This window comes from Vulpes lagopus, chromosome 8 (assembly GCF_018345385.1).
Source record: "Vulpes lagopus strain Blue_001 chromosome 8, ASM1834538v1, whole genome shotgun sequence".
NCBI classification, from domain to species: domain Eukaryota; kingdom Metazoa; phylum Chordata; class Mammalia; order Carnivora; family Canidae; genus Vulpes; species Vulpes lagopus.
The window spans coordinates 33,892,348-33,915,743 of record NC_054831.1 but is presented as its reverse complement, the minus strand read 5'-3'; the positions used below and the strand labels follow the sequence as shown (position 1 = coordinate 33,915,743).

General features: G+C 35.9%; 1 protein-coding gene across 3 annotated transcripts in view; it reads left to right on the top strand.

The window, feature by feature from the left end:
- The window catches only part of XPO4 (exportin 4), a 119,806-nt gene that overhangs the window by 81,211 nt on the left and 15,199 nt on the right, over window positions 1-23,396 (top strand). For all 3 annotated transcript variants that reach the window (XM_041768317.1, XM_041768316.1, XM_041768318.1), the window contains 9 exons: window positions 6,501-6,677; window positions 7,290-7,432; window positions 7,941-8,086; window positions 8,883-9,060; window positions 13,719-13,878; window positions 14,311-14,480; window positions 15,755-15,929; window positions 19,017-19,310; window positions 20,612-20,792. In XM_041768317.1, coding sequence (XP_041624251.1) covers window positions 6,501-6,677; window positions 7,290-7,432; window positions 7,941-8,086; window positions 8,883-9,060; window positions 13,719-13,878; window positions 14,311-14,480; window positions 15,755-15,929; window positions 19,017-19,310; window positions 20,612-20,792 — 1,624 coding nt within the window. The remainder of the gene's footprint in view (window positions 1-6,500; window positions 6,678-7,289; window positions 7,433-7,940; window positions 8,087-8,882; window positions 9,061-13,718; window positions 13,879-14,310; window positions 14,481-15,754; window positions 15,930-19,016; window positions 19,311-20,611; window positions 20,793-23,396) is intronic.

Genomic DNA, 23,396 nt, shown 5'->3' with positions numbered 1-23,396 from the left:
GAATTTTGGGGTAATAATATATGTGAATGTTCAGTTTTACAAGATAGTTTCAAATTGTTTCCTGAACTCCTGGGACATGTTCAATAGTGATGTGTGTAAATTCTCATTTATCATGTCTTCACCATCACAGTTTTGTCAAGCTCGTAAGTATACAATATATTCTTAATTTATATAATTATGGTGCTAGTAATGTTGAGCATTTTTTCATATATATAATATGATTGTCGTGGTTATTCCTATGAAATGCTTGTTCAATCCATCGCCCATTTCCCTATCAGCTTGTCTTTTTCGTACTGCTTTGTTGAAAATCTTTATATATTCTGTACACTAATTTTTTTTTGTCTAGTTACTTGTTGCAGATCTATCTTCCCAGTTTTGTGGCTCTTCTTTTAACTTTATGGTATCTTTTTTCTTACTATTAATTTGGAATAATTTTAGACTTACAGAAAAGGTGCAAAGACAATGCCTTTTTCCATGTTACATAACAATGGTACATTTGTCAAAACTAAGGATGTGTTATGTGTTAACATTGGATGTGTTATTATTAACTAAACTTACATGCTTTATTTGGATTTCACCAATTTCCCACTGGGCATTTTTCTATTTAGGATACAGTCCTGAACACCATATTGCTTTTAGACTTTATGTCTTTTGATGAGGACATGTTTTTCATCTTTGTGTAGTTGAACTTAATGTTATTCATTTTATGATTGGCATTATTAGGGGCATTGGCTGGTTCAGTCAGTAGAGCATGCGGCTCTTGATCTTGGAGTTGTGAGTTTGAGCCTTATGTTGGGTGTAGAGATTACTTTAAAAAAATGATTTGCATTATTAGTTCTTTGTTTCAGACAATTACTCTTCCTGTGTATTCTTCTAAATGTTTTAAAAATTTGCCTTTCATGACTTGATATATACCCAGAAGTAGAATTGCTGGATTAAATAGTAATTCTGTTAATTATTTGAGGGCCCTCCACACTGTTTTCCTTTTTTTATTTTTTTTTTTATTTTTTTAATTTATGATAGTCACACACACAGAGAGTGAGAGAGGCAGAGACACAGGCAGAGGGAGAAGCAGGCTCCATGCACCGGAAGCCCGACATGGGATTCGATCCTGGGTCTCCAGGATCGCGCCCTGGGCCAAAGGCAGGCGCCAAACCGCTGCGCCACCCAGGGATCCCTCCACACTGTTTTCCATAGTGAATGCAGCAATTCACAATCCCACCAACAATGTATAAGGGTTCCCTTTTCTCCTAATCCATGTCATTATTTATTATCTCTTGTCCTTTTGATGGTGACCATTCTCACATGTGTAAAGTGATATCTTGTTGTGATTTTGATTTGCATTTCCCGAATGATTAGTGATGTTGAGCATCTTTTCATGTACCTGTTGGCCATTCTTGTATCTTCTTTGGAAAAGTGTCTATTCAGGTTCTTTGTTCATTTTTAAATTAATTATTTGTGGGTTTTTTGCTGTGGGGCTATAAATTCTTTATATTTTTTGGATATTAACCCCAAATCAGATTTATGGTTTCTATTCCCATTCCACTTTTCACTTTATTTCTGGTTTCTTTTGCTATCAACAACATTTGTTGAATAGCCCTTCATTTCTCAATGACTTATAGGACTATCACTGTCATATATCTAGTTTTCCCATAAAAGTGGATGTTTCCTGAGCTCTCTAATAATTTCCATTGATCATTTGTCTATTTCTGCACTTCTTTTTGCTTTGTTTTAAGGGGATGTCTAAATATTTGATAGAACATGCTCCCACCCACACCCCCACTCCCTACCAGTTCTTCAGAAGAGCCTTGGGTATAATTGGCTTTTTATTCTAACATGTGAATTTGTTAAGTTGGGTTCTGGATTATGGGGAATCTTTAGTGAAAATGAGTATCTCCCAATATTAACTCTGTCCATAAATGTGGTATTTCTGTATACTGATTTAAGTCTAATTCATTGTCTTTACATAGAGAAATACATTTTTTAGTACCCCCCTATTTTGTTTTATTGTAAATAGTATCTTTTTTAAAATCTCATTTTTCAGATTGCTGCTGGAATAGAGAATACAGTTGGTGTTTGTATATTGATCTGATATTTACTAACCTTTCTAAATTCTTATTGGTTCTAATAATTTTTCTTTAGAGTCTTATATCATCTGTGAATAATGATAATTTTGCTTTTCAGACTTCTCAATTTGTATTTCTTTCTCTTATAATACATTTCTTTTTCTTATTGTACAGTGTGGAATACAAGTGGTAACAGAAGACATCTTTTCTGATTCATCATTAGGAATAATGTTTGCTCTTAAGTTTTTGAGCTATTCTTTAATTGGAATTGCTAATAGGTTTTTGTGAAACATGAATGAGTATTGGATATTATTAAATGCATTTCTGCTTAATCTGTTAATGAACTGAATTGTTTTTATGGATATTTCCCATGGTAAAATTACCCTTGCATTTCTGAGTTGAACCCACCTGGATGATCAAGTATTATGCCCTTTTATGAATGACTGGATTTGTTTGTTGTCAGAATTATAACAGCTCCACAGATTACTCTGTAATGGATTTGTTTTTCTCTTCTCTAGATCAGTTTGTATAAGATTAGCTGTTTTGTTTTGTTTTTTGTTTTTGCTAGTTCACTAGATTTCACCTATAAATTTGCTAAGCCTGGTATTTTCTTTTGGAGAAAAATTTAACCTAACAAAAATTTTAATGGTTATTTGTGAGAGTATTCAGGTTTTCTTTTTCCTTCAGGTTTTCTTTTTCCTTTTATTCTTTTCCTTTTATTCTTGATCCAAATACCAAGTTACAGTTTTTCTAGGAGTATGTCCATCTTTTTGTAAGTTAAGTTTTTTACTTCCACTTTTTCACATTTATAATTTTAATTTTGTTACTAGTATCATTTCAGAATACAATTTTAATGTAAAAATGAAATATAGTAATTGGTAAAGATAATTCAAACAGTACATAAAAATTGAAATTCTTAAAATATCCCATTACTTATCACTTTCTTGGCATCTCTTTACTCACATAGGGTTATAAATACCTTTTCCCCCCTAATTATGGACATTTAATACTCAATAACTGTTTTAAAATTTTTTTTTGACTGATGACCTTCTGAAACTTAACTATTAATGTTTTAATTTTTTTCCCCTAAATTTTAAGGCATACCGATTAGGCTTAAATAAAAACAAAAATCATTACTTTATGTTATTATGAGCATTTTTTCATTTTATTAATTAGTGTTAGAAATCATGATTAGGGAAATGGTTCATAAATTTGTTGACATGGGTTTAAGCAGTGCTGCAGCAAACATTCTTACATATAAATCACCATCTGCCTCTGCAGTTAAGTAAACGTTCTTAAGTCAGTTTCATGTTCAGTTAACTCTTCAAATACTGTCTTGTTCTACATTAGGCCACTCGTCACAGCTGCTCTTCCATTAGGCAGGCCTTAGAAGGATGGCTATGTTCTGAAAGGAAAGAGGAGAGGTGATAAACATAGCAGTGAAACTATATTAGAGATTATTTTTTCATAATGTTTGTTTCATAGAAGATTTCTGGTGGCATTTAAAATGAAATATTCCTTTAAAACTTTCAAGAGACAATCAGAAATAAGAGTAGAAAGTCAAGATTAGAGCCACTCAGATGCCCAGTAAATATACTTTTAAGGCCAGGTAAATGTAGAGTAAATGTTTGCTCTGTTTTAAATCCTTATTAAAAGATTCAGTGACATTCTTTTCATTTTCCTTTTATACGTAAATTTTTCACAAAATGACTTAAAATTTTTATATTTCTTAAAAGATCCATTTTAGGGGTACCTGGGTGACTCATTTGGTTAAGTGTCTGCCTTTGGCTTGGGTCACAATCCCAGAGTCCTGGGATGGAGCCCTGCGTTGGGCTTCCTGCTCCACAAAGAGCCTGCTTCTCCCTCTCTCCTCTGCCTACCGCTCCCCGTCTGTGCATGCGTTCTCTCTCTCTCTTTCAAATAAATAAATAAAATCCTAAATATAAATAAAAGATCCATTTTAGGGGTGCCTGGGAGGCATAGTTAGTTAAAGCATCCGTCTCTTAGTTTCCGCTCAGATCTGATCTCAGGTTCATGAGATTAAAGCCCCACTTTGGGCTCTGAGTTTGGTGCAGAGTCAGCTTGAGTTTCTCTCTCCCTCTGCTTTTACCTCCCCCTTCATGCTTGCTCACATGTGTGCATGTGCACACATACTCTCTCTCAGATAAGTCATTTTAAAAAATAAAAGATTCATTTTACCCAGAAAATGACAGGCTTTTTTTTTTTTTTTTTTTTTTTTAATATACTGTTGGGGGGCAGCCCAAGGATGGCTCAGACCACCTTCAGCCCAGGACTTGATCCTGGAGACCCGGGATCAAGTCCCATATCAGACTCCCTGCATGGAGCCTGCTTCTCCCTCTGCCTGTGTCTCTGCCTGCCTCTCTCTCTCTCTCTCTGTCTCTCATAAATAAATAAATAAAATCTTAAAAAAAAATTTACTGTGGGGCAGCGCCCATGGCTCAGCAGTTTAGCGCCGCCTTCAGCCCAGGGTGTAATCCTGGAGACCAGGATCGAGTCCCACGTCAGGCTCCCTGAAAGGAGCCTGCTTCTCCCTCTGCCTGTGTCTCTGCCTCTCTCTCTCTCTCTGTGTGTGTGTGTGTGTGCGCGCCTCTTATGAGTAAATAAATAAAATCTTTAAAAAATATATACTGTGGGTTAATAAAAGCTGAAGGCATAAAAAAACACAGTTGATTGGTTGCAGTTCACATAGGTGCTTATATGACCTGAGGGTGCAGGGTAATCTGGAATACATGAAATAGATCTTCTATTACTTTTCTTTTTTGAATCATTGACACATTGCTGGAATAACAGTTTGAGATGATTCTCTTTGATGAAGGTTCCAGAGTTCTTTATTTGTAGGGTGAGGGTCTATTAGCTTTAGAAATCAGTAAAGCTAAGTTATAAATTAGACCTGTTGACCTTCAATATTCCTGGGTCCACTGCCTGGTAACAGAATATCAGAAATCATGGATCGTACTCAAACCTTTTTCAGAATAAACATAGTTCAGAACTAGTCTCTTATTTATAACAAACTTCATATGAGAGGTACTGTTGTTAAAAACTGACCCTAAAATGCTTATTTATCCCTTATGGCCTTCAGTATATTTTCTTTTGCTTTTTGCTCTTCCCCATTGGACTAACTTTGAAAACGTGAAAGAAGGATACATTATTTATGTTTCTGCACTAAGCAGTGGTGCTTGGCACTAAGTATCCTGAGTTTCATTGAATAGTCATCTAGTGAGTTTGTGGATGAAGAAATGAATACATAGATTAAATTATGTACCTTGATTAGTAATTTATGGCAAAATTGGGATGTGGATTCTTGATAGAGTGTGAGAAAATTAAGTGATATGTTAAATATTATGTTAAACACCTTGGGCTCCATAGAGGTATCCTTCACCATATAGACTATGTATAGACTCTTCCTTCTCAATAGGACAGAGTACTTTACTTTGAAGTTATTTTAGGATACAACCTGTATGTGGTGTAAAAACAAAATGAAACCAAAAAACCATCAGTATCCAAGCCTGCATAATTGTTAGTGCCCTTCCAGTCTATATTGCTTACTGTCTGTTTGGCTTCCCCACCCTTGTGCTCACATACTTTGGTTTCTTTGAGTCCTCATGCTTCTGGGGTTCCTTCTGCCTCAGTATCCCCTCCAGGCTCCTTCTTGTGAAGGCCCTATCCTTTTCTTTTTTGTTCTAAAGTGTTAAGGAACATTTATGAGGTTCTCTCCACATATTCTTAAATCTGCTGATTAGGCCAGTCTGTTTTCATCATCCTTCGCTTTTTATAAAATTATTTAAAAGTGTATAATAAGTACACATTTAGTATTTTTAACAATTCTCTTGATGACAGAAAAATGTTAGTATGATTTTTATTTGAAAAGTACATGTTCCACAAAGTATTGAACAGCTAGTCTTCTAAAAAAGTAAACATTAGGATCCCTGGGTGGTGCAGCGGTTTGGCGCCTGCCTTTGGCCCGGGGCGTGATCCTGGAGACCCGGGATCGAATCCCACGTCGGGCTCCCGGTGCATGGAGCCTGCTTCTCCCTCTGCCTGTATCTCTGCCTCTCTCTCTCTCTCTCTCTGTGACTATCATAAATAAAATAAAAAATAAAAAAAATAAAGAAGCTGGCTGTATGCCAGGATGGGATATATTAAAAAAAAAAAAAAAGTAAACATTAATTCCTTTGTGCTCAAGAATTATATATATTAAGTTAGACAGATTTTTGGAAGGTTTAACAAAAAGCCTACACATTTTTACTGCAGTGTTTGATTAATTTTAACATGAGCTCAATTAGCTCAATAATTGGGAACCTTTGCTAAAGGAAAAACTCATAAAAGTATTTATATGTCTAACTCTGTAACTCTTATTATAATTCCCATCTTATTTCTTTGGCCATTTGTTTTATGAGTATTCTTTTCTCTTAGCTTGATAAAGATGACATGGTATACATGGAAGCATATGACAAATTGCTAGAATCCTGGCTAACTTTGGTTCAAGACGACAAACATTTCCATAAAGGCTTTTTTACCCAACACGCAGTTCAAGTTTTCAATTCCTATATTCAGTGCCACCTCGCTGCTCCAGATGGCACGAGAAATTTGGTAAGTTTCAAGCTAGATTGTAAGTAAAAATGTATTTCATCATAGTTCCATCTATTTTATTGTTATACGTTGTATAATACTAGACATTTAGGAGGAACTTCTTCAGAAAATTTGATGAGATCACTAGATGAAGAGCAAAAGTAGCCCCATTTTCTAAATGAGTTCATGTTTTATGGATGCTACTTGTAGTTACCCTGTTTCTCTTCAGTTTTCAGTTACCCACCTGTGTCTTCCTAGTTGTCAAGTGATATGAATGACTTCTTGTATATAAAGGACCACGTATCTTAAAGAAGTCAGATCTTTTCAGTGACAGAAGTTTAGTTCTCTGGTGTGGGAGGTGCGTTGTGAGTGCAGTTTGCTCTGTTTATATATGTATACCATGGGGGTAATACCCTCCATTTCTTTCTTTTCTATGTCCCTCCCCCCCTTTCTTTTGTAACAACTAGTATTGTCAGCATAGTTAGATAGCAGGTCCTAGATCACTGGACTGGCTGTGTCCGTCTCTCATTTTCATGTGATGTGCTGAAGTTATTTTATAATACAACAGAAATGCATGATTTACTGAACAAAGGAATGCGGTTCCTTACTCTTTATTTCTTTCATCAATAATAGACTGCCAATGGTGTGGCCTCTCGTGAGGAAGAAGAAATAAGTGAACTTCAAGAGGATGACCGAGACCAGTTTTCAGATCAACTAGCCAGTGTAGGAATGCTAGGAAGAATTGCTGCAGAACACTGTATACCTCTTCTGACAAGGTACACACAGTCCAAAGAAACCCCATGGAGCAAATATTCTCTATTCACAATTCCCTGGAGAGCACTTAAAGTGTTTAAAGACTTTAAACACCCCCACCCCGTATCCCAGCACACTGGAACAAATGGACAGAAACATACTCATGATTGCATTCCTTGGCTTGTACATTTGGAGCCCAGGCACTACAGCATAGATGGCAGAGAGATTGTGGAAAACATGGTATGAGAAATGATTTGACCCATATCAATAAAAACTTGGAATAACCAATTTTCAAATGCCTGTTGTAAACCTTGATTGTTTGTAAAGCAATGTTTTAATTCTATGTCATAAACAATAAATCACAATTCTTATACTGCTATGAGAACAGTTGTGTACTATAATAAATATTTTCATATATGTATTTTTGTGCTAACATTTTAATTTATGTTGTATAATAAATGGAAATTATGAATTCTAGATCTTTGCTTATTGAACTTTATGAAGCTTTGGGTTTTTTCCCCCCTCTTTCAGTTTATTAGAAGAAAGAGTAACAAGGCTCCATGGTCAGTTACAGCGACATCAACAGCAATTACTTGCTTCACCTGGTTCAAGCACTATTGACAACAAAATGCTTGATGATCTGTATGAAGATATTCACTGGCTTATTTTAGTTACAGGTTGGTTGTTTGTTTCTTTTTCAAATGTAATTGCCACTGAACAGTTTAAACTTCATATGTTAGAAGAAGCTTCATATGTTAAAAATAAAAGTATATACCTAGTGTTGGATGAAATTTGAGTACAGCTGCTGTATATCACAGAGCTATGGATGCACTTTTTAAAAATATTGGCTAGCGTGTATTTAATGCCAATTACATACCCAATGTCTTATGTAGACAGCCCACTGATTTAGTTCTGTTATCACATTTTTTATTATTATTATCCCTATAATGAAGAATCTGAGAGAGAGTTTTAATAAACTAGCCTGTGGTCACTCTGCTGTTAATTTTTGGAGTCAGAATGCAAATCTAGGCAGTCTGACTGTTAGGGTCTTCTTTTATAACCATATTATCAGTGTTTCTGTATTTTAAATAATAAAGAAAAAAATCTTAATTTTTGAAAAAGCATTCCCAAATATTGACTTTTGATAGAGATAATAGTAGAATTCCTATTAAGTTTACAGAATATATTACTGAAAATTTCTAAAAGTAGTAGATTAAAAAGCCTACATGTCAGTATGAATTATAAAATTGGTGAATAAAACATTTATCCTTTGTCCTTTGTATTTGAGTTAATTATCTGAGAAATAGAAAGTTTCTTCTCATCAAACGTGAGATTATCATTAACATTTATAATTTACTTTTTCATCAACTTAATATGATATATATAAGTCAGATAAAACTGAAAACATTTATAGTGCAATTTGATAAATATAGATTTGTTAAGTGTTCATTTTTAATTTTTTTTAAACTGAAGGCTACCTCTTAGCTGATGATACTCAGGGAGAGACTCCGCTAATACCTCCAGAAATAATGGAATATTCCATTAAGCATTCATCTGAAGTTGACATTAATACAACACTTCAAATTTTGGGATCTCCAGGAGAAAAGGCTTCTTCCATCCCAGGGTACAACAGAACAGATTCTGTGATTAGGTAATATGAACTCTATAGCTGTGCTCTTGTAATTTATACTGTTTTATAAATTCTGAGTTGATGGGTAGATGACTCGAGTGTTAGGCACGTTGTAAATCTGATACATGAAAGAAAATAAAACTTGGAGAAGCCTTGAAATAACCAAGGATGGCGAGTACTCAGTATGTCTAAGTAATGCCACTCTGGTGGGAACTGACAGCTATATCCTGTACTGAGGAAAACAAATGTAAAATTATTTCTGAATCTGAATACAGTGAGACTTTCAGGGCCGTTTGATCTAAAGTACTCCAAACATAGCACTTGTCCATCAGAAAGCAGTGCTGACGCAGTACAGGCACCCTAAATGAATGAAACAAAGTATATAAGATTCCTTGAACTCAGGTGAATATTAAGTATTTTTTGTTCATAAAGCTAAAATTACATTTCAGTGGATTTCTTAAGGAAAACTATGATTCTGACCTTACAAAATAGAAATATTTGTCCTGAATATGTGAAACTTGAGGCACCTGTCAGGTGAAGGTAGAGGGCAGTAGCGTATCTCAGATGAGAATTCACTTTAATCTTCATGGTAATGGTGGCAAATTTTTCATTAATTCTTGATGGTGAAATTAAAGAGGGATATCAAACCTTAGACCAAATATCCTCCTAAAAGTGGATTTGAAAAATAGCACTTTACATTTCCAGTATCTTTAAATTTAGGTTTCAGGTAGAGATATCAGTAATGAAAAGCATTTTTTTTTTTTTTAATTATGGTATATGCTTTATTGTGGCAGTCTGGAACCGAGCCCACAGTAATGGGCCGGTGCTTTACTTCTCATTATATTTTATCCATCAGATATTTAATTAAACTAATCTACAGTCGGTACACTATTTACCTTTTGTTTTTACCTTTTTTTTTTTAATTTAAATTCAATTTGCCAACATGTAGTTAACACCCAGTGCTCATCCTATCAAGTGCCCTCCTCAGTCAGTTGCAAATCCGTAACTCAAGAAGGGTGCTATGCCACCCTCCCATTTTTTATTTTAATGCAAAAATACATGGATATCATTTATACCCGTGCAGTAGAACATAAGATTTTTTTTAAAAAATGAACTGTGAAGCTAATATAAAGAAAATGTTTGAGAATTTATTTTCTTTATTGTTTTATTCTCGTTTGAAATAAAATATCAGTGCTCTGTTGAAAAAGTTTTCTTTTGGGGGTTACTATAGGCATTAGGTTAGGTGCTTGTAGAAATCCTTGCATTTGCTTTGGCTTGAATCATGGTAAATATTAATTTCAGAGGCAGTTCATTTCAGGATGCTGTTGTACTATATTCCTTTGTCACATTTCTTGCCTGGGCAGTACCATCAGGAATGCTTTCCTTGTATTTTTAGTGCGTTTTCAATTTTTGCCAGTCTCAGGTATCCATGTGGGAGCAAAACATTTTTGTATCTGAGAGCACAGACTATGGAGGGTTGAGGTGAGGGTTGGAAAACAAAAATTACCTTTTTTTAAAATCTAAAGAATTAATGTGAAAGTATGGGAGACTGTGAGTGCTATCTGAAATATAAAGTATGCTTAGAGAGCATACTTAAGAAATTAAAATAGGGGCAGCCCGGGTGGCTCAGCAGTTTAGCGCAGCCTTCAGCCCAGGGCCTGATCCTGGAGACCCAGGGTCGAGTCCCACGTCAGACTCCCTGCATGGAGCCTGCTTCTCCCTCTGCCTGTGTCTCTGCCTCTCTCTCTCTCTCTCTCTCTCTCTCTCTCTCTGTGTCTCTCATGAATAAATAAATAAAATCTTAAAAAAAAATTAAAATAGGATTAGAAATTGGAACTATCAACAATTTAAAAATATTTTGAATGTAACATTGTATGTCAACTACACTGTAATGAAAAAAAAATTATGTCTTTATCAGTTGTTTTTTCAGTTCCCCTGTGTGCCAGGATCTGAGAATAAAATAGAAGTCTGTTAAGAGTGATAGAGGAACACCTAGGTTTACCTATCCTGTTGGCAGGGGAAGGATCAGGGGGTGCTTTTGGAAAAGATAGCATTTAAACTGACAGTTGAGGGGGATGAATAAGGAGTTTGCAACATACAGCAGAAGGTGAAGAGTATTCCAGGCAGTGACAATAGCATAGGCAGAGGTCTGGAAGTGAGAGTGTGGCTTAAAGCAAGGGAAGTTTGGTGTTGCTCACATGTAAATGGTAGAAAAGATTGGAAGTAGGGAGGTGAACTGATCAAACTATAGTAGTAGAATTACACCGTGGAAGATGGATTTAAAGGATGACAAGGCAGGTTAGGAAGCATTTTCATCAGTAAGTAAGGACAGAAAGAGGCGGATGTTTTTTTCAGAGGTAACCCCCATGGGATTTTGCCCACTGCTGGGGTGGGGCAGTGAAGATCTAAGAGCTAAGGGGGCCGAAGCTTTATCTGCCTGTAAAATGCCTGTGCTACTCTTCTTTACCTTGCTTCCACTTTATAAAAGAAAAGCAAAATTTCTCACTCATTCTGAACCTTATTGTAATGGATAGGCAAGTATGTAAAATGTACAGGGTGCCAAATAAAGGGACAGTTTCAAATAGTATGGCATTGGGAGTGAATGACTGAGTAATGGATAACCAGTAATTTTATAAGTCAGGAGGTTTTTCACCTCTTTGCATTAAATGACATGGAAGAAATCAAGTTGTCATTTAACAGATTATTAAAAATAATTTTTGGTGGTAGATCTCTGATTTTTGGCATAGAACTTGGAAGAAGTTCAAAAATTGAGGAACCCTGTTATTTTAAAAATGCTTTCCATTTATGTTTTCTCAGTATTTCTATTTAAACAAAAGCGGAATCCAATCAAATTATGCTCAACTGTCTCATTCTAGCAATAAGTAATATTTTTTCACAGATACATGAGCTAATTTGGAAAAACAAAATCTTTCTACATTAATTTTGTTGACAAATGCATAAAATTTTATGTTTAATAATTAAATTTGCATTGTATTTTGCTTAATTGTGTACTAATAAGTATTGCAATGATAGATAATCCAAAAGATGTTTTAAAACAGTCTTCTGATCACTGGGAATTTGTTTAATTATGTTTCAATAACTAGACATACTTGTTTCAGAGAATTATATGGTGTTATCAATAAATGAATATTAAAATGTATAATCTGTGGGGGAATGAAGTTGAAATAAAAAAATTTTTTAAGGAGAAAAACAATGTAAAGTTTCCAACTGTTAAAGAAAAACTTGTTTATTTTTCAAATGGATGATGGTGGGTATCAGAACACTGATAATTAAATTCCTGTGCATAAACTTAGAAAGTTATGAAAATTATTTAATTCACATTTTACTAGGCTGCAAGTTTTATCATTTAAAACTATTCATTCTTACGGGAAAAATCTGATATATCAACTTAACTGTATTGTGAGGTCATAGTCATTTTTTGTTCACATCTACTCTAAAATAATTCTTGAAAATTTGAGCAGTGGTGATATAGGGAGTGTGTAATATATAGGGAAAAAAGATGTTCTGGAGATAGAAACTTAAAAACCACCTGTTTGATACAAGGGAAGAAATTATTTCAAAAAGACAGAGTGCTAAATAATGGTACTTTCAAGACATCCAGTTGGATAAAGAGCTGAAAAATAAGATTTTGTTACAAGGAGATAATTTCAGTCATCTTGATAGCAATAAGGAAAAGTAGCAGAAGCCAAACTCCAGATGATTAGAATCCCTGTTCTGGCATGGATGTCCATAAAATGGTGTTAAAATGAATTCTTTCAATTACATCTTTTCTTCCTCTGCCTTTTAGCTAAAGTCAAGTTAAATCTATATCACTTCTGGTTATGTTCTCTCCTACTCCCACCCCCAGAACAAAGACTTTTTACTTAACTGCATATCATGCTCTGTTATCAACACCACAGAGCCCAGTGAATCATTGGGATGCCTGGGTGACTCAGTGGTTGAGCATCTGGCCTCTGGTTCAGAGCGTGATCCCAGAGTCCCGAGATCAAGTCCCACATCAGGTTCCTTGGATGGAGCTTGCTTCTCCCTGTGTCTCTCCCTGCCTCTCTCTGTGTCTCTCATGAATAAATAAACAAAATCTTCTTAAAAAAAAAAAAAAGTAGTGTAGGAGAGGGCAGTATACACTTACATAGATAATTTTTTCAGCAAGTTTTTATTTTAAAATACCATTAAAAATCAAGTTTGTTAGGAAGTATATAGGACTTTCAGATTTAGGGATAAGATTCAATATTCAGAGCATTCTGGATAAATCAATTTCCAAATCTTCTACCATAAAATGACAAATGTATGAAAACTGCTAACCATGGGAGTTTTGAGTAGTGACAAAGTGCTGAGCTGAATAACATAACATTTACTCTGAACTTTTAATTTTGTGTCTTCATTTTGATTGTGAAAAACATCTGTAGATGGTAATGCTGAGACTTGGAAATGCAATACAATATCTGCAGAAGGTTGTATGTGTGACTTCTTTTTCTTGTTTCCTACTTCCTCAAAGGTCAGGAGTAAAATGGGACATTTGTCTACCACTGTGTTGATGAAAATTTCAAGTATAGTCTGGCCCAAATTCAGAGAGTTGAAAAACAGAAAAAGGACTTTTAAGAAAAAATCGGATTAAACAGTCAATAAATAAATAAATGACTTCTTTTTTATACCTACAGGTTGTTATCTGCCGTTCTAAGAGTTTCAGAAGTTGAATCTCGAGCAATAAGAGCAGATCTCACTCATCTACTAAGCCCTCAAATGGGCAAAGATATTGTTTGGTTTCTAAAACGCTGGGCAAAGACTTATCTCCTGGTGGATGAGAAACTATATGATCAGGTCAGAATGTAAAACTGACTTTGTTTGGATTTATGATGACACTTATGGAAATAAGAACATTTTAAACATTTTTCTTGGTGATTTTCTCATCAAAATGGAACTAAGAGCTGGACATCTTTAAGGAGAACTGGCATGCAATCACATTAGATTTTTTTTTAGATCACATTAATTTATAAATTATTGGGAATGAATTAATTTATGTTCTTTGTATTTGGTGTAAATATGTTAATATGACTGTAAAGTTGACAGAAAAATTGCATTGGAAGATGTAAGTGGATTGAGGATGTCCTTTTTGGACATTAACAGAAATGAATACATTTATAAAATCTGAAATAAGTAGTACTTATTTAGATGCTTATTTTAGTGATTTTTATGTAGATTTCTTTTGAAGCTGGTCTTTCTGACCTTAAAAATTTGATTTTCTCTCTTAAGATAAGTCTGCCATTCAGTACAGCATTTGGAGCAGATACAGAAGGTTCTCAGTGGATTATTGGCTACCTCTTACAAAAGGTCATCAGTAACCTCTCAGTGTGGAGTAGTGAGCAGGACCTTGCAAATGACACTGTGCAGCTCCTTGTCACTTTGGTGGAAAGAAGAGAAAGGTAAGCTGATTATAGGAAGCAGGCTGTGTGTGTGTGTGTGTGTGTGTGTGTGTGTGTGTGTGTAGTCTTTCAAGTGGCAGTTACGTGGTTCTACGGTCCAGATAGTCCCTGCATTTTGGAGCAGTGTGCTTAAAAAAAAAAAAAATCATATTATTGCTATAAATGCAAATAGAGCTTTCCCTCATTACAATTGAGGATTGTGTTGACTATTTGAGGATTTGGCATTAAAGAATCTTAAAAGAAACATACATGTTTGATTCAGTAATTTATAGTGTTTTTTTTTTTTTTAAGATTTATTTGTTTGTTTGTTTGTTTATTTATTTATTTATTTATTTATTTATTTATTTATTTATGAGAGAGAGACAGACAGACAGACAGACAGGAGGAGGGAGAAGCAGGCTCTATGCCGGGAGCCTGATGCGGAACTCGATCCTGGGACTCCAGGATCAGGCCCTGGGCCAAAGGCAGGCGCTAAACCGCTGAGCCACCCAGGGATCCCCAGTAATTTATAAAAAAATTTTTTTTTTTTTTTTTTTTTTTATTTATGATAGTCACAGAGAGAGAGAGAGAGGCAGAGATACAGGCAGAGGGAGAAGCAGGCTCCATGCACCGGGAGCCTGACGTGGGATTCGATCCCGGGTCTCCAGGATCGCGCCCTGGGCCAAAGGCAGGCGCTAAACCGCTGAGCCACCCAGGGATCCCCAGTAATTTATAGTTTTAAAAATACTTTAATACAGAATAATCTTTTAGTTTTCCCAGGTATCCTATTATTCCTTTTTTTTTCTATTCCATTTTTAAGATGAGAAGAACTGATAATTATTTTGCAAGTTAAGAGCTTTTAGTGTTTTCTACAGCAAACTCTGAAAATGTTACTCATTTTTCTCACTATACAGGAATGTGATTGTTACTACTCCTGGCATTGGCTATTATTTATTGAGTTCTAATAATTTACTAGGTATTGTTCCAAGCATTTTATATATAATATTTTATTTAAACATAATATCAATCTTAACCATGAGAGTTAGGTCTGTTTTTACTGTTGTTACCCCTTTTTTACAAATCTGGAAACGAAATAAGAGACAGTAAATAAATGTTACATTGTCAAACAGCTGATGGGATTTGAGCACAAACTTGTATGACTCCAAATTCTATACCAAGTTGACTATATTGTACTTCAAAAATTAAATTCATTTACCTTCCTTTTTTTTTTTTTTTAACTTAGTATACATACGATGTAAGTAACACATCTTATGTTTTGTTATTTCTGTCTGTAGAGCAAACTTAGTTATTCAGTGTGAAAACTGGTGGAACTTAGCTAAGCAGTTTGCAAGCCGAAGCCCACCTCTGAATTTCTTGTCAAGTCCTGTGCAGAGGACACTGATGAAGGCTCTTGTCTTAGGAGGTTTTGCACATATGGACACAGAAACCAAGCAGCAGTATTGGACGGAGGTAATCGTTCCCTTTATTTTGATTGCACCCTCTTATGTCTTATCCTGTGTGTTGCTATAAAATAACTCTTTGGAGACATAAACGTTTCAGTCATACCTTTCCGATGCTTTTCTCTTATAGTGAGTAGGTTGAATTATTTTACAGATATTATCAGTTATTCTGTAGTTGGCACATTTTTGCCCACAACTCAAATGAGAGCCTAAGGAATCAATGAAATATCCCCTTGTCTTGAATACAGAGATGCAGATTAACCACTGTATTAGTTTGCTAGGACTACTTTAACAAAATATAAAACTTAGTGACATAAACAACACAAAATTATTGTCTTAAGAGTTCTGTAGACTAGAAGTCCAGGATCAAGGTGTTGGTAGGGTTGGTTCCATATGAAGGCTGTGAGGGAGAAGCTGTTCCAAGCCTCTCCCCCAAATTTCTAGTGGTTTGCTGGCAGTCTTTGGCATTCCTTAGGTTGTAGAAGCATCATCATAATCTGTCTTTATCTTCACATAATATTCTCCACGTGTGCATGTCTGTAAAGATACCTACCAGTCATACTGAATTAGAGGCCCATCCTAATGACCTTTTTTTTTTTTTTTTTAAGATTTTATTTATTTATTCATGAGAGACAGAGAGAGGCAGAGACATAGGCAGAGGGAGAAGCAGGCTCCACGCAGGGAGCCTGATGCGGGACTCCATCCCAGGTCTCCAGGATCACACCCTGGGCTGAAGGCAGGCGCCAAACCGCTGAGCCACCCAGGTGTCCCATCTAAAGACCTCTTCTTAATTTAATTATATCTGCAACAATCCTGTTTCCAAATAAGGTCACATTTTCAGGTAGTACAGTACTTCAACATATTAATTTGAGGGGGACATAATTCAATACCACTGTGGACCCATTGCCTTATGTAAGTTAGCTTTAAATCAGGAACCAAGAGTTATTGTATGTAAGTGAATGGCCTGTAGTTCTTGTGACTAGAATGCTCTTAATGTCTGAGAAGGGGAAAAAAAAAAAAAATGTCTGAGAAGGGAACAGAGTAACAGAATTAGGTATTCATCTGTGACTTCAGGCCAGAGTTTAAATAATTATATTGTCATATGTATAGCTTTAAATAGAATTAGGATATCTTCATGAATATGCATATTCACTCAGGACAGGACTGATTATCTGAAGTTATGTTCTATGCTAGGAGGAGTTGGAAAAAGAGATAGGAGCTGTATTTTGGGCTTGAACCTGAAGAACAGAGGTTGGCAAATTGGAGCCCATAGACCAGATCTAGCCTGCTGTCTCTTTATAAATAAAGTTTTATTGAAACAGTCATGTCCAGTTGTTTACATTTTATCTCTGGCTACATCTGTACTACAGTGCAATTGTAATTGGGTTGTTGGGCCAGAGATGACATGTTCTGTAAAGTCTATATTTATTCTCTGGCCCTTTGGAGACTTAAATTCCATCTTTGGGGTGTTTGGGCAGTTAGTGAATTGGGAAGAGGATGATAGTGACAGAATTCTGTGAATGGCATTGACTAAGTCATGTTCTCTCATTCATGGTTTTTGGAACCTAAATTACTTCAGGAAGTGGTTTAACTTACACATGTTGTGAAGTGATTATTACAAGAAGTTTAGTCATCTCATACAATAAAAAGAAAAAATTTCTCTTGTGATGAGAACTCTGAGGATCTATTCTTTTAATCGTTTGCTTTCCTGTATATCATAGAGCAGTGTTAACTTTGGTCTTCATGTTGTACATCACACTTCTAGTACTTACTTATCTTATAACTGGAAGTTTGTACCTTTCAACTACCTTACTCAAATTTCCCCTCCCACCCCTATTTTCCATCTCTGGTAGCTACAAATCTTTTTCTTTCTTTTTTTTTTAAATCTTTCTTTTTAAAGATTTATTTATTTATTTATTTATTTATTTATTTATTTATTTATTTATAGAGACACAGAGAGAGAGACAGACAGACACAGGCAGAAGGAGAAGCAGGCTCCATGCAGGGAGACTGATGTGGGACTGTATCCCAGGTTTCCAGGATCACGCCCTGGGCTGAAGGCGGCGCTAAACCTCTGCGCCACCAGGGCTGCCCACAAATCTTTTTCTGAATTGGGATTTTTTTGTTTTCTTATTTCATTTTATTAAAATTCCTCATATAAGATCATATGGTATTTGTCTTTCTTTGTCTAAGTTACTTAACATTACCCTCAAGGTTCATCCATGTGGTTGCAGTGATAGGATTTTCTCATTTTTTTGACTATATGTTCCATTGCTTATGTACCACAACTTCTTTATCCATTCATCCATTGATGGACACTCAGGTTGTTTCCATGTCTTGGCCATTGTAAATAATACTGCCATGAATGTGGGGTACAGATGTTTTCCCAAATTACTGTTTTTGTTTCCTTTGGATATATTGCCGGAAGTGAAATTACTGGGTCATATGATAATTCTGCTTTTAATTTTTTTCATGATCCTCCATACTGTTTTCCATAATGGCTGCACCACTTTACAATCCCTACCAGTAGTGCACTGAGATCCCCTTTTCTCCACATTCTTGCCAGCATGTATCTCTTGTCCTTTTGATGCTAGCCATTTTAAAAAGCATGCGGTTTTGATATCCATTTCCCTAATGACCAGTGAACTATGTGTTATTTCTTTATGTAGACCAGAAGTTACAATGACCCTCAGAATGGGTAATATAGGGGCGTCTGAGTGCTCAGTCAGTTGAGCATCCAGCCCTTAGTTTTGCTCAGGTCATGATCTCAGAATTGTGTGATCAAGCCCCTCATCAGGCTTCATGCTAGGTGTGGAGCCTGCTTAAAATTCGCTCTCCCTCTCCCCCACCATGCACTTGTAAGTGCACATGCTCATTCTCTCTCTCTCTCTCTCTCTCTCTCTCTCTCTCTCTCTCTCAAATCTTTAAAATGGGGACTGTAACATGTGGTTCAGATATTGTTTTCAGTGCTTTTTCTGCCTCCAGTAATTAGAAATGCTTTAGAAAGTGGAATATTTATTCAAGTTGAGGAAATAAAGTTGAAATAAATGAAGCATGTGAATTAAATTTTTAGAAAATTTATGCTTTACTTTGATAGGTTCTTCAGCCACTTCAGCAGCGATTCTTAAGAGTGATAAATCAAGAAAACTTCCAGCAGATGTGTCAGCAAGAGGAAGTCAAACAGGAAATCACTGCCACACTGGAGGCTCTGTGTGGCATTGCTGAGGCTACCCAGATTGACAATGTAGCAATTCTTTTTAATTTTTTGATGGACTTCCTTACCAACTGTATTGGATTGATGGAAGTTTACAAAAATACCCCAGAAACTGTCAATCTCATAATAGAAGTTTTTGTTGAAGTTGCACATAAACAGATATGCTATCTTGGAGAGGTAAGCATTTTCTAATTTTATCCCTTTAGGATTAGAACTCCTTAAAGTACAACAAAATAACAGATACTTTACTTTAAATTTAATGACTATTATCTGAAATAATACTTTTGTGCCTCCAGAAGAATTTCCAAAAAAGACTTCAGAACTTTTCAGAAGAACTCAGAATTCAGAGGAAGGCTTATTGAAGGAATATAAATTCTTGGCCTAATACTGTTAGTAATCAGTAATTTTTTGAGATATAATGTTATTCAAATTCACCCAAATGAGTAATGTTTGATAAGACAGATGGTAGAAAAATTTAATCAACTTGTCTCTTGAAACTATAAGGCTTAAAATTTTAAATGGCAGTTTGTATCTTTGCTTTATAAATCAGATGGATATTTAGACACTGAATTCTTGTACAATCAGGAAGCAAAGTGCATATTTAATCCTATTTAGAATTTACTTAGCTTTTTTTTTTTATTTTTTTTTTTTAACTTAGCTTTTTTAAAACTGCTTTAAAAAATATAATTGTAATTGCCTACAGATTAACATAAATCTTGTTTTGAACCATTTCATATGGGTTCCTGATTTGTAATTTTTTGTTAGATCAGAGGTACCTGCTCAAAAGTAAGGTTTTATTTTTTAAATACTACAAATGTAATCACAGATGCATAACTGAGAAGGCGAGCCATTGCCATTTATTCTGATGTTTAAGACCACTATTTGGTACTCTGCTTTTATTTTTGCAAGTTAAACAGTGTTAAATTTTGTAACAATAAATGTTATACAAGAAGTTAATAAACAGCACAAGTAAAACATTTCTGTTGCCAAAATCTTATCTCTCTAGTGTGTATTAATTACCAAATGAACAAAAAGTGGTTGTCAAATTTTTTGCTAATTTTTGGGCAGCCTCAGTGGTGCAGCGGTTTAGCACCGCCTGCAGCTCAGGGCATGATCCTGGAGATCCAGGATCGAGTCCCACGTCGGGCTCCTGCATGGAGCCTGCTTCTCCCTCTGCCTGTGTCTCTGCCTCTCCCACCCTCCCTCTCTCTCTCTCTCTCTCTCTCATGAATAAATGAATAAAAATCTTAATAAAAAAAGGAAACTGCTAATTTTTAAAATGTAACTGCAATCTTTAATATATGGTTTTTCATTTTTCTTTATGTTTTATAGTAGCTTAAAATAAGTATTTGACCTGTTGGGACTCAGAGTAAACTTATTAGATTATAGATTATAATTTTAAATTTCTTTTTTAGGGTTTATATTTTTTCCCAACTAAGTTCTATTTAGTAGTGTAATTTATGCACGTTCTTTTACAGTCCAAAGCAATGAACCTATATGAAGCCTGCCTTACTTTGCTGCAAGTATATTCTAAGAATAATTTAGGGCGGCAAAGAATAGATGTTACAGCAGAGGAAGAGCAATACCAAGACCTGCTTCTCATTATGGAACTTCTTACTAACCTTCTCTCAAAAGAATTCATAGATTTCAGTGATACAGGTAAGATGTAGTGTGATGGTTATGGTTTTAAACTTTGTTTTTATTGTCTTTTTTTACAGTAAAGGAATGTTGTTTTGTTTGTTTTAAACTTTCTTTTTTTTTTTAATTTTTTTTTAGATTTTATTTATTTATTGAGAGAGAGAGAGAGAGAGAGAGGATGGCTGGGACACAGGCAGAGAGAGAAGCAGGCTCCATGCAGGGAACCCGACATGGAACCCGATCCCGCATCCCCAGGATCACACCCCAGGCTGCAGGCAGCGCTAAACCGCTGCGCCACCGGGGCTGCCCGAATGTTGTTGTTTTTAAGATTTATTTATTTATTCATGAAGGACACAGAGAGAGGGAGAAGCAGGCTCCCTGTGGGGAACCTGATGCAGGACTCCATCCCAGGACCCCAGGATCATGTCCTGAGCCAAAGGCAGATAGATGCTCAACCGCTGAGCCACCCAGGCATCCCCAAAGGAATGTTTTTAAGTGAAGTTTTATGAGGAAGTTAAATTTACAAAATTATGAAAGTCAGTCTCTTTGGTTGAGTGAAGGTAGGACCAACATTCCTTTCCTGCTTGGCTCTTGTCTATTAAGAATAATAGTAATCATACCTTCCATCTATTAGGTTCTTAAAAATGCCAGTCACTGTTCATATTACAGTGGCAAGAAATAGGTTTCATTGTCATACTCATTTTATAGTGAGGAAACAAGCACAGAGAAAATCATGTTACTTGCCCACAGATCTATAGCAAGTAAATTGTAGGACAGAGATTTACATCCCAGCATCTGAATGAGATCCCAGGGGCCAGTCTTTTCTGAGTTACACTTTATTGACTAAATCACTCCTCTCTGTCCTCTGAGGTAGCTACCCACGAAAACTGTAGCATTTTCCAGATTGCAGCTTGGTTGGGAACCTTGTTGGGATGGGAAACATTGAACTCTGGAGCTGACAGGCCACACTTGGGACGACCTAACTTAGTTAGCTTTCCTTCACTTTTTCTGACAAAGTGCCTGTTAAAGGGTACCATAATAAATACCTTTTGAAATGTCTTAAAGATTAGCTACAGGGATGCCTGGGTGGCTCACTGGTCGTGTGTCTGCCTTCAGTTCAGGGATGTGGTCCTGGGATTGAGTCCCACATCGGGCTCCCCTCAAGGAACCTGCTTTTCCCTCTGCTTATGTCTCTGCTTCTCTCTCTCTGTCTCTCATGAATAAATAAATAAAATCTTAAAAAATTAGCTACAAAGTATCATTATGCCTAGCATTGTTCCTGGCAATCAGTAGGTAAAAAAAAGTTGTTACTATAGGCACTTTAGAAAGTGCACTTAAAGTTTTTAAGAACTTTATTAGTAATTGAAATATCATTTATTTTACATAGTTTTACTTCATGTGCCTATTAACCCACTGGCAACCATGCCTTAAGCCACAAGGGATCTTGTTTTCTAAGAGAAAAATGAATCCTATCTAGAACCTCCTTTCAAATGTTGTGCAGACACTTTTGATTTCCTTATAAGATTCTCTGAGTTGGGTCCTGTTATGTTCCACTTTTCCCCACTACTTGAGACTCTTCTTTCTGTTTCCTATATTGGGTGATTTTCCTTATTCAGTAAAAATAGTTTTTTGCAATGTCTGCCCTCCCCTAGGCACTACCAGTGTTACAGTACAGAGGGCTTACCCTCCTTCACAGTTAACTAGGGGTACCTAGGAGAGATGGTTTCAAAAGCACCGTCCTGCATGTCCCCTCCGTGAATTCTTTCTACACCAAAACCTCGGCTGCCCCTCTTTTTCTAGGCCCAGCCTCTCACCAAGTGTCATTCCCATGTTTTCTGATTTGTTCAGGTTGATGCTTCTCCATCCAGGAGTTCTTAACCTTTTCTAGAGCACATGTGCCTTTAAAATCTGAAGTAGTTACTGAGCCATTCCCTTAAAAAAGTGTATGTTACACCACCCTCAGAGTTTTTTGCAAGGCTGTTAGTTGAGTTGTGAACTCTTAGGAACTCAGCTGTATACTTTCCAGGGCTATAACGACCCAGGTCAAGAACCCTGTACTCTGAGGAGTCTGACTCAAAGTTAAGAGCTTGTCTTAAAAGGGATGGGAAGAGCCGTTAAAGGTTATGAATAGGGAAAAACATCCCTGTCGTCAAGGTCATGGCGCAATTTGCAGCTCTAAGAACACATTGTATAGTTGATGGCAAGTTTTCACAATAAAAAGGCAAAAAGATTGAAGTCATAATAGAACATTAAGAAGAGAAATTGAGGGCAGCCCCGGTGGCGCAGGGGTTTAGTGCCACCTGCAGCCCAGGGTGTATGATTCTGGAGACCTGGGTTCAAATCCCACATCGGGCTCCCTGCATGGAGCCTGCTTCTCCCTCTGCCTGTGTCTCTGCCTCTCTCTCTCTCTCTCTCTCCGAATTAATAAATAAATCTTAAAAAAAAAAGAGAGAGAAATTGAGGCTAAAATGCTCAGGATTGAAAGTACAAACAGGGGTAAAAAAGAATAAAATGAGGGAGAATGGGGAAAACTAAAATAAGAGTAGATAAGGTTAAAAATTGGAAGAATGAAGATAATTAAAATAGAAAATGATAAAGAAACAGCAGTACCTGTTAAAATAGATG